The 10935-nt window shown below is 38.8% G+C and overlaps 1 protein-coding gene across 5 annotated transcripts; it reads right to left on the reverse strand.

Moving 5' to 3' along the window:
* Nucleotides 1–1829: 1829 nt before the first annotated feature.
* Nucleotides 1830–10625, reverse strand: Eip63e (cyclin dependent kinase Eip63E). Of its 5 annotated transcripts, none has more exons than XM_071776955.1 (7): nt 9868–10625; nt 7978–8067; nt 7417–7548; nt 6731–6915; nt 6265–6650; nt 5637–6181; nt 1830–5537 (listed from the first exon to the last, which is right to left on the reverse strand). In XM_071776955.1, exons 1-7 carry the CDS (start codon nt 9911–9913, stop codon nt 5446–5448), a joined length of 1476 nt encoding a protein of 491 aa, XP_071633056.1. In that variant the 5' UTR covers nt 9914–10625; the 3' UTR covers nt 1830–5445. The 5 variants fall into 5 exon arrangements, with proteins under 5 accessions (XP_071633056.1, XP_071633058.1, XP_071633060.1 ...); XM_071776957.1 differs by lacking the exon at nt 9868–10625 and adding an exon at nt 8926–9860; XM_071776959.1 differs by lacking the exon at nt 9868–10625 and adding an exon at nt 8834–8942.
* Between the last annotated feature and the right edge of the window lie 310 nt (nt 10626–10935).

A 10935-nucleotide genomic window follows, 5' to 3' on the forward strand; every position in this document is an offset into this window, starting at 1 on the left:
ATAATTAAGACAATTGAGAAATTGTTGAAACTATTTGTCGGACGGATTTTATATATAAGGAATCTGTCATTTTTATTAGCATACGAAACGAAAACTAACTTAAGACGCTTTAATAAATTTGAGAAAAAATATTAAAATGTTGAATATTTTCAAGGAAAGCGCTTTTTAAAACTGGAAGTTAATGTCCCGAATAATTTTTTGAATTGTCCGTATAAGATATTTTATTTTTGTTTGATTAAAATGGCACGAAAGGGAAGAATGATTTTTGTGAAGATCGACAAAAAATTAAAATTTGTTTCCCGAAAAAACGATAATTTTGTTTATACATTTATTCAACTAAAAATAATTTTATTTTCATTGTTCAATTTTTTTCACTCCGAACAACTCCATGATTGTTGAACGAAATGCTACTCGACTCGCTTTAGCCGCAATTCCGTTAATAACTGATAAGGAAAACTTTTTTCGCTCATAATGAGAGCACTCGTGAGCAATCGCACAGAATGATTCGTATACAAAAGTTAGAATAAAACTGGTACATGCTTCTAATTCGCGAAAATAACAGAAACAAATAATCCTTGAAATGATAAACGGAATGTATGATAGTTTAGTTTGAGCAATTTCTCAATCGTCATCTTGTATAACAATTTTTGCAATGAAAAGAAATCTTTGTAATGCTGGCAAGTACTTGAAAATATTTCGTACCTCAAGCTGCAGAAAAGAAAAAAAAATATACAAAGTTTTCCAATAAACAAAAAGTTAGCAATTTGCCAGCAGATTTGAACAGAATATTGCGATTGACGTTAATTTTATTGAGCTCACGTTTTATCAACAGATATCGAGAAGAATCTGTCTGTAACTATTCAAATGAAATATTCCACAGATTCTACTCGGTGTTTGCTGGCAATCTGCCATATTCTGTCAGATTCTGTTGATACTCGTCGATAAAAGGACCCCGCAACGGTCATGGGGGGTTTTGGCTCCCAGTCAAATTTAACAATAATGTAGGATAATTTAGTTCATAAAATGCTGATGAAAAGTGTCTATAGGCAAAAAGCCCAAAAATGGACAGTTTCCGAGATATAAGTCATTAAAGAGTGGAAAAATGAGAGTTTCAGGTTTCAGCTAATGGCAGTTTGCAACAGGCTGAATGCCATGCTTTCACTAAAACATTTACTTGATTGCTGAATGAATTATACTTATGCACAGTATGCGTGTTCACATAGTCAAGTCAATGATCAAACCATACATAATATAATGTCATTGCATCGAATGACATGTATGCAACATATACCGGGTGTCTGAGATCACCCGCCCACCCCTTTTCTTTCAAAAACTAAGCATTTTAGAGAAAAACGTTTTGAACACGCATACTGTGCATAAGTATAATTCATTCAGCAATCAAGTAAATGTTTTAGTGAAAGCATGGCATTCAGCCTGTTGCAAACTGCCATTAGCTGAAACCTGAAACTCTCATTTTTCCACTCTTTAATGACTTATATCTCGGAAACTGTCCATTTTTGGGCTTTTTGCCTATAGACACTTTTCATCAGCATTTTATGAACTAAATTATCCTACATTATTGTTAAATTTGACTGGCAGCCAAAACCCCCCATGACCGTTGCGGGGTCCTTTACAGCAAATATTTTGCAAGATCTGCCTTCGACAGATGACTACTTGGAGTTTCAAGAAATTTCATTTCGCAAATATAAATTATTTTCAAATTTGCTTACACGGAAACTTGAGCCATAAAACAGCAGTTTGTCGAGAACATTATGCCATGCATTTCGAAAATAGATGTAAGAGTTCATAAGCAGTATAATATATCTATATATAGCGAGAGTTGTATCTTTATTATTTCAAATATTTGTAGCACAGGCACAATACGTTCAACTTCCGAATAAATTCGGGAATCGATCATCAATCGGTCTAATCGTCAGACATATGTAACACATGTTCTTAACGACGCGAGGTGTTCAAGAAAATGTCCATTTTCGAACGCAAAATCTATGCGCGAAAAAACATAATTCCTCTTCCTCCACTTTCTCTTTTTTTAAATTCTTGTTCAATACGCAATTCCGCAGCAGTTTCGATATATATTCGCGATTTTCTTATATAAAAAAAAAAATTTACAAATAAAATGTACAGTTGAAGACCGAAAGATTTTGTACGCGTACAAAATATCGGATACTTAAACAACGTATTAAGTACACATTAAAGCTACGAAGGTTCTTGTGTATTTTTGGAAAATTAAATGAAACATGTATGGTAAACGTTTAACTCGGCAGTGGTAGAATTTTTGTTATCGATACGACGGAATTTATTTAGAGACCTATATAAACTTTTTTTTAGATTTTTCTTGCAGAAAATTGAGATGCGTCATTTTTGAGGAATTATTTATTATTCATAAATATTAATTAAAAACTAAGGAAAAGTAAGTTTAAGGAGAGACTGATAAATGCATCAAATGTGGAGTTAAACAAACTTCACTTCGAAATATTATGTCATTATATCAGGATTAGATTTTATAATATAAAACATATGCACGCGCGTGTGAAAGACACAAATATTATTATATACACAAAATGTAAATAACAAAATTTTATAATACAAAGTCGATCTTTATATTTATATTTACGTTTTTCGCATTACTCTTCTTAAGTTTTAAAAGTCAATCTAGAAATTCTGTACGTATATTTATATTTGAAACTTAATTGTTCTTGAAGTATCATGTATCATTTTACATATTTAATAAATAAATTAATAAATATACTTTGATAGGATTAGAAACAAAAAAATCAAATTAAAAAAATAGTTAAGTGTATTTTTTTAAATTTATATATGAATATGAAACAAATTTCTTCACATATAAAAAAAGTTGTGACACTTAAATTTTTTTTCTTCCTCTATTTTTACATTTATTGAGATCGATGTAAACGGATCCATGTTTACACGTTAATATTTACATTAAACGTAATTTCCTTCTAGAAACAAAATTCGAAGCTACCATCCATAGGATGGGATAAGTTACAAATTTCACACTAGAGTAAAAAAGTATATTAGCACCGCTTCCTAAAAACCAATTCTACCGGAATATCTCTCGAAATTCCGTAAACATAGGAAATTATACTTATGATTTACGATGTCAACCTACTTAATTCATTCTATAAATGCCCGTTCTTCACGAAAATGGCAGGATAAGAAACGAAGAATCTTAAACGTCTACAAAGCGCCTAAACAAGCTTAATTTTACATTATGTATATTTAACTTCGACAAAAGATGATACGAATGATAACAAGTAGTAACGTCAAGATAATGAGAAATATGTATATTGGGGAACTGCAACCTATTTACAATAAAGCAAACGTTTTTTGACTATAGAAATTAAATAAAGAGATGAAAATTCTCATCATTTAATATCAATGAGAGAAAATATTTCTCGTACGCGCGTTCTGCATCACGCGAGTATACAAAAATGAAATGTAACATTCTCGAAATCCTAATCTTCGTTGCAGGATTCATCGTGGCTTATTGATATTTCCTTTTTATAAGATGTAAAAATAAATTTTTATAACTGTATTTTATACAGACGAAATATAACTTTCTTTTTTTACAACATTTGGCGTTTCAGTTTAGAGAGTAGTTTAAACGTGTGTACTCCCATAAAACGATCACAAGCTTGTAAGTGTAATTTTGGATTGCATTTAGAATGCAATTTTTTTTTGCAGGATATTTCGCCTAGCCCTGGTGGTACCACTGCCGGGTTAAGGATGAACTGGGTCCAGAGTACCATACATCTGAATTTATTACAAAGTCACATTTATTATCACGATTCAGCTATCTCAGCATCATCGATAATACGAATCTGGTGTAATACTATTTACAATCTACCGAAATAAACGCAATAATCGGTAGTAATAGCAATAGCGTCTTTCAAATCTCTTCGGAAACTCCCCCTCCTATCATTTACTTTCACCTCGTTGATATATTTTTCTTTTTTTAATAAGTGTGCTGAAAAATCGGTATAAATGTAACCTACGAAAAGGAGTAATATTACCGCAATAATCGTTCAATTGTAGCTTAGACAAAATTTGGAAGAACTGTAACGCCGTTTTTCATCTTTCTTCTTTACGTTTCCCTACTTCTACTATTGCCAACGCTAATTTATCCGGTAGTTTTATTTTATTTTTATTTTAGAAAAATCGAACGGATACTCGTTGAATAATTATATCACGAGTACGAGGTCGATTGAACGTGTCACAGTTTACAGCTCGAGCACCATATTTGGCTAATGTCAATAATAATTAAAAGCAAATTGAAATGAAATTTCGACAAGTCTAAAATCGCTACCTCACTTCTCCCACTTTCTTTCTCTCCCCTCTGTCTGTCTTGATTTGCTATCATTTACGCTACGTTGCGACATTGTCGATAAACTTCGATTGATATTAAATACGATCTAATGCTAATTCACTTACGTCTAGATCACTACAATCGGGTATTATTAACGATGAGCGTTCAATTAGTTTTCTCTCGCTGCGTCCCGCGATGTTGGCTACTACGGCACTTGACTAATACTGACGCGCTGTTTTCGTTTGTTTTTTCCCCCTAAACTTCTAATACCTTACACGCTATCATCACGTCTAACAATAAATTTAACTCGAACAACGGTTCCCTATTTTTATCTATCAATATTCTCAACTGTCCTAGCGACCAACATCGTGTTCGAAACAGCAGTTTAAAATTCGTTTATATAAAGTGCTACAGGTCTTCCACAATTTTTCTAAGATAAGTAATAATTACTTCGTAATAGTTTTGCTAACCAGCGACCGTCCGCCCTACTTGGCTTGGGCTGGGGATCGGGGAGACGCAGGGCGGCGGTATGGTATCTTTCTTTTTTTTTTCTTCTTTTTGATTGGTATCGATCTAAATCTAGTATTTGGACGAAGTGCGAGGATGGGTCGTGCGTGCTTTTGCTTCCTAAATCGAGCGTGCGCAAGTTCTTATAATCTTTTTTTTTTTACTCGTAGTCGTAAGCTTTACTTTCTTGTTTCCTTGACCAGAATTACGATTTATCTTCGTTAATAATTAATAATTTACTCGATACGTATATTCTCGAAAAAAAAAGGAGAAAAAGAATGTTATTATTGCATGTGTAAAACGAACAGTGGCGGAAATCATGGAGCAGCCCTGAGAGAGAGCGAACAACGCATCTGGGAGTAGTGCATGTGCGCCTATGTATTCGCGCGCGCGCGCATGGTTGTGTTGTATGTGTGTATGTCTGTTTTGCGTATGTGTAGATCTGTCGAGTATAATTTGTCGTGTATGTGTGTGTGTTGTGTGCGCGCGCGTACGTCCACACGTATGAATCTCATGAGGATGAATGTTTCACTCAACGTGTAAATTGCGAATTTACTTATAATTTACTCTTTTTAACGTTTGCTTTAACCTCAAGTCTTAAGAGTCGTGTGACGCGTATCCGCGCACCCGTGCCTCGAGTTTGTATACAAGTGACAACCTTCTACGCTGAATATCGACACTTCTGCAACAGAATTAACAGATTGTCACGTAAGAGACATATATTTCACGACAATATTTGCAACGATGTGCTAGACGTAATTTTTATATACAAAATTCTTACCATCAGGTAATTCATATAGTTTCCTAGGAAGAGAGGCGAAATAGGGATGTCGTAACGCTTCCTCCGCTCCTATCCGTTGATCGGGATTCAATTGCAGGAGCGACGACGCCATACTATCGCCTTCGGCGATATCGTAAAGCCGGGGAAACGATAGTCCCAGTTTCCGCGGGGGATAAAATATCAGTCTATGCGCCTTATACCCGGGCAGATGCGTGACACCTGGCCAAGTCTCCTCGGTAGGTGTGCCCAGCACTTTAAATATCTTATCGAGTTGGTCGTACGTACAGCGTACACCTGGGAATGTCGGTTCGCCAGTTAACATTTCCACAAATATGCAACCTACTCCCCACATGTCGAGCGAGGTGGAGTATTCTGTGGAACCTAAAAGAACGTCGGGCGGTCTATACCATAAGGTAACGACTTCGTGTGAGTATGTATGCGATGGCACGGATTTGGCCCTTGCTAGCCCAAAGTCTGCCAATTTAAGTTCTCCTATTTCGCTGATTAATAAATTCTGTGGCTTTACATCTCTGTGCAGAACCCTCCTAAAGTATGCAGTAACACAAATTAATCAACGCGCATCAGGATGAAGACATCGGCGTTACGTACTATATATATCTTTAATTACCTGCGATGACAGTATGCCAGCCCTCTCAACAGTTGAAAAAGAAACAATTTAACGTTGCGCGGATCCAATCCTCCGTTCCCGCTTCCATACCTCTCCATATATTGCGATAGATCGGTATGAACGTATTCAAACACGAAGGTGAGCGTCTCACGGGTATGAATGATATCGTGTAAAGTCACGATATTGCTATGCTTTAACTCTTTGAGGAGACTTGCCTCGCGAATGGCAGTAAACGGAGCTCCTTCCTCCTCTTGCAGTCTAATTTCTTTAAGAGCCACCACTTGATTAGTGAGATGGCTGTAGCCTTTGAACACTGTGGCATATGATCCCTCTCCCAACTGCTCCAGTTTTATATAAGCTTCAGATTTACCGAACGGCGAATCTCCCTGTTGAGACAAATTGAGATTAATGTATATCGTACTAGAAAGTGAATATACGAATGAGTACGTATGTAGTATAATATTACCCCAAAAGCGGAGAATCTTTTAGTTCTTCTAGGTGGGTCCGGACCAAGAAAAACTTCGGATTTGGGTCGCGGTGGACGTCGGGGCCGCAAAATTACCCTAGCTTCCTCCCGTATATCTTCATCGAGAAGCTTTGAATCGCTAGAAACCGAAAGCTGCCGATGCACTCTCTCATGGTTGCCCCATTCTATGACAGTCCAATTTCCGAAAACATTCTTAAAATAACAGCAATAGAAGTGGATAAAGTCACAGACTTTTATAAAATTCTGGGATATACAGTAATTCTGTGTTGTTTAAATTATATGTAACATATCTATATGTTTTGGTTATTTTGTACATTTAAAATTTTAAATAATCGCGAGATAACTACTCTTATATATGCATAATTTCAACCATGCAGAATTAATAAGCACAAAAATGAAAATGTGTTATTTGATACATATTGATAAAAAATTTTTTAGCGATATCTTTTTAGTGTTTTTAATAATATATCGTGAATAAGTGCATTCTTATATATGAGAATTAGTTAATAAATAACTTAATAAATGTGTGTACAACATCAATTAGATTATACTGTCTCAATTTCACAAAATATATAAACATATATCAAACTCTGTCTAAAAGACGTTATCAAACCCACGAACATATATTTATAATATATTTATAACGTTTTCATGATAAAGCTCACCATAACGACGATCTTTCTTATCCTCAGGTATGTTGCCGTTTGGCTCCAAGCGGTCTAGGAACTCCTCAGAATAACCATTATATGGCAATTGACCTCTGGTTGCTGCATCATCAGCCTCTTCTTTTGATATAGCTGTAATAAAATAAACAACATTTAAATGTATGATATTTATCATAATTGTATCTAGTTAACAAATAATTCGTGATTTAATTATGTCAAACTACTTTATTCTATTTGTAATACAAATATCTTTAATATTTATAACGTTAATAATCAAATATAAAACACGTAGACGTTGTTCAATTACAGTCTACAAAAACAATTATTTGCCTGATATATAAATTATATATTCAATAATATTAAAAAAAGCATTTAAAGATAATAAACTGTAATCTTTGCAAATACTACTTTCAATTACAGTCTACAAAAACAATTATTTGCCTGATATATAAATTATATATTCAATAATATTAAAAAAAGCATTTAAAGATAATAAACTGTAATCTTTGCAAATACTACTTTATTTTATCGATGTAAAAAAAATTAATTATTTGTACTTACAAAGCCGTCCAAAGCTGTGACTGAGGCGTTTCTTCAATTTTTGCACTCTGCTGAGAGCACCGCCTTTCTTATCCCGCATTGTCACAGGGCCTGCATGTAACAAGGGTAATATTTAAACAACCATTTGATATGCCAAACGTAAGTTGAGATAGCATGACATCATAACAGAAGGCCAAGAACATCCGAGTAATTTAGATATAACAGATCATTATGATGACATCATCCACTGTGTTACGCTGGTGTTCCTTAATAATGACTATAGAGCCATATACGCGTCACATTCCTCTTAAATGACAACGCGAGGAACTTGATACGACGAGAAACATGCACGCTAAAAAATATTCGTATGATTACATCACGTAATACACAAATGAGAAGAGGGGGGAAAAGAAAGGAGTCTACACCAATTTCTCTTCTGGCGGGTAACACGCATTCGATACAACGGATAACAGGTATACGGATGAAGAATGATTCTTTTCGCGCTACAACGTTACAAGGGTCAAAACTTGTGCCTTAAGCCCATTCTACAATAGCCGTAAAGTATGCGTTAAGACGTAAGCAGTAAGCTATTGACTAATGGGATTTTTACAATCCAAGAATGATCGACTGTAGTCGGTCAATTTTTACTGCTTACGTCTTAAAACATACTTTTACGGCTATTGTAGAATGGGCTTTACTCTTCTTACTCGACCGCTCAGAAGTTACAATGACACTCAACGAAGGTAACTTGAGCAGCGTTTTATCTGAAAGCGGAATGATGTAATTCGTTCCGAACGTAGATGATTCATCTAATCGTGATATACGAAAGTTGGCAGATTTTTTACAAGGATGAAGATACGCGTTCTCAAGTATATACCCTTCCAAGTGCACAGGTTCAATTCTAGCTCAACTATCGTGCTTCTTGGAGCGAGAGCTGCATAACAAAGCAAACTCTCACGGGACACTCACCATCGCGATAAAAACTTTGAAACCGCCGTATGTATGCGGGGCACATGACACGCCATTCAGTCACACGTACGTTACACGCACACGAGCACGGTGCAGTTCTGCACACGCACACTCAACACTGACTCACACATACATACGCAAACAGTTGTTCTGCGTACAGGTATAGCAGTTACAGCGAAGTGGGGGGTCAACGAACTAATATGCATTAGTTTCACGCGTCGGATAACGAACGTCTGTTCGAGTGTCAAAATGATAACGCATCGGGCTTCCTTCGCGCTGCACAAAAGATCGCGTTGTATGTATTCGTCTCGTCGCGCGGGGCTCGACGCTCGACATCGGCAAGAGCCACGTTGATCCACGGAGACGCGAATCCCGCGATTGAAGCCGATAAGCACGCCAGCGCGAATCAAGCGCGTATCAAAGCGACGTCGCGGGCCGAGGAAGAAAAACGTTTCTCTCTGCCTGAGTTGCATACTGGAGGTCCGTCCCTCTTCTGCCATCGGGAAACGATACCGTACACGTACACGTATGAGACGCGCGCGCACCCGCACACACATACACGTGCGCGCGCGAAGAGAGAGAGAGAGAGAGAGAGAGAGAGAATTATCATTTTCTTTCTCTCCTCCTCCTTCCCACACCCTTTTTTTTTATCACTCTGCTCCTCTCCGTCGCGTTGCCCCGACTGTTGTCCTTCTTCCATCTCTACGGATCCTGGAACGGAATTCCCTTTACCTCTTTCTCTCTCTCTCTCACTGCACACGCACGCACATACACATACATTCTTTCTTTCTCTTTCCAGCTTTCTCTCCCTCTCTCACACACCTCGTTCGCACGCACACACAAAAGCGGCCGAGAGCCGATAAGAAACGACGAGCCGGAACGAGTCGAATGGGAAAAGGATGCGCGCCAGGCGCGTCCGCGCGCTCCGACGGTCCGACTTACCTTCTTTGCTCTTGGAGGCGGTCGAACCCTTGTCCGGATAATACATGATTACTCATTCGCTCGCACGCGCGGGACACATCACATATGGGCGGTGACGCACTCGGCTGCGGGTGTGTGCGTGTACGCGCCGCCGCTACCGCTACCGCTGCCGCTACCGCCGTCGCCGTCGCCGTTGCCGCTGTGTTTTTCCCTCGGCCGATGCTCCTGCGGCGATCCCGGGCGCCGTGCTCCCTAGCGCGCGTTCCTCTCACGTCGCTCGTGCCGTCGTCTCGTATCTCGGCGATGCGCGCACGGTCCCGGACGTCGCGTCGCCTCGCGCCATGAAAACGCCTCCGCGTTGTCCCCGTGGACGACGACGGCGATGGGGTCTTTCCGCGCGGTGTGCGCCACCGCGAGAATATTACCACCGCGAAATTCGGCACCACCGAGAGATCGGCTCTCCGGTCCACGAGAGGGGCAAGGTTCACACGTCGGTGGCACTCTCACGCACGCACGCACACACACACACACACACACTCTTGGCTTTTTCTTCTCCTCCTTCTGGTATTTCCTTTCCTCTTCTCGCCCACGGGATCACGACGTCGGAGTCGGAGCAACTCCTCCCCGGTCGCGCTTAACCCTGCTGACGGCGGGTGCTCGCGCACGCCACACACTACCTCCGGTAAATCATCTGCGAACGGGACCCGACCGGTCCCGGAAGCCTCTGTCTCTCGCACGTCGCGGATACTGCGCCCTGCGCCCGCACCACCCTCGCACCACACCGCACGACACGACAAGTCGCGAGCGAGCCAGCCGAGCTCAGCCGAGGCCCGAGACGTGCGCGCGCACGCGCGAACCTAGAACGGCGAAACCGTGAAAGTAACTAGATTGGACGAGCGCGCGACGCGCGGGAAAGATCCAAACGCTGTTTCTCTCTCAAATATTTAGGATATATAAATAGGAAACTATATTCCTGTAATAAATATTAAATATTGGGATATGTAGATGTAGGAATATTCCTATATATTTATGTATCTCTTATATTTTATTCCTTTTCATTGTGCGTTACGTTTAATTATTATTTCTAAT

Source organism: Temnothorax longispinosus, chromosome 4 (assembly GCF_030848805.1).
Source record: "Temnothorax longispinosus isolate EJ_2023e chromosome 4, Tlon_JGU_v1, whole genome shotgun sequence".
Classification (NCBI taxonomy): domain Eukaryota; kingdom Metazoa; phylum Arthropoda; class Insecta; order Hymenoptera; family Formicidae; genus Temnothorax; species Temnothorax longispinosus.

Bases quoted from the DNA above. Each gene is read 5' to 3' on its own strand.
- Eip63e (XM_071776955.1), bottom strand. From the start codon at position 9,913: ATGTATTATCCGGACAAGGGTTCGACCGCCTCCAAGAGCAAAGAAG. The intron at 8,068-9,867 runs GTAAGTCGGACC...TGTTACATGCAG, and splicing joins CGCCTCCAAGAGCAAAGAAG to GCCCTGTGACAATGCGGGAT. The intron at 6,651-6,730 runs GTAATATTATAC...TTGTCTCAACAG, and splicing joins AAAGATTCTCCGCTTTTGGG to GGAGATTCGCCGTTCGGTAA.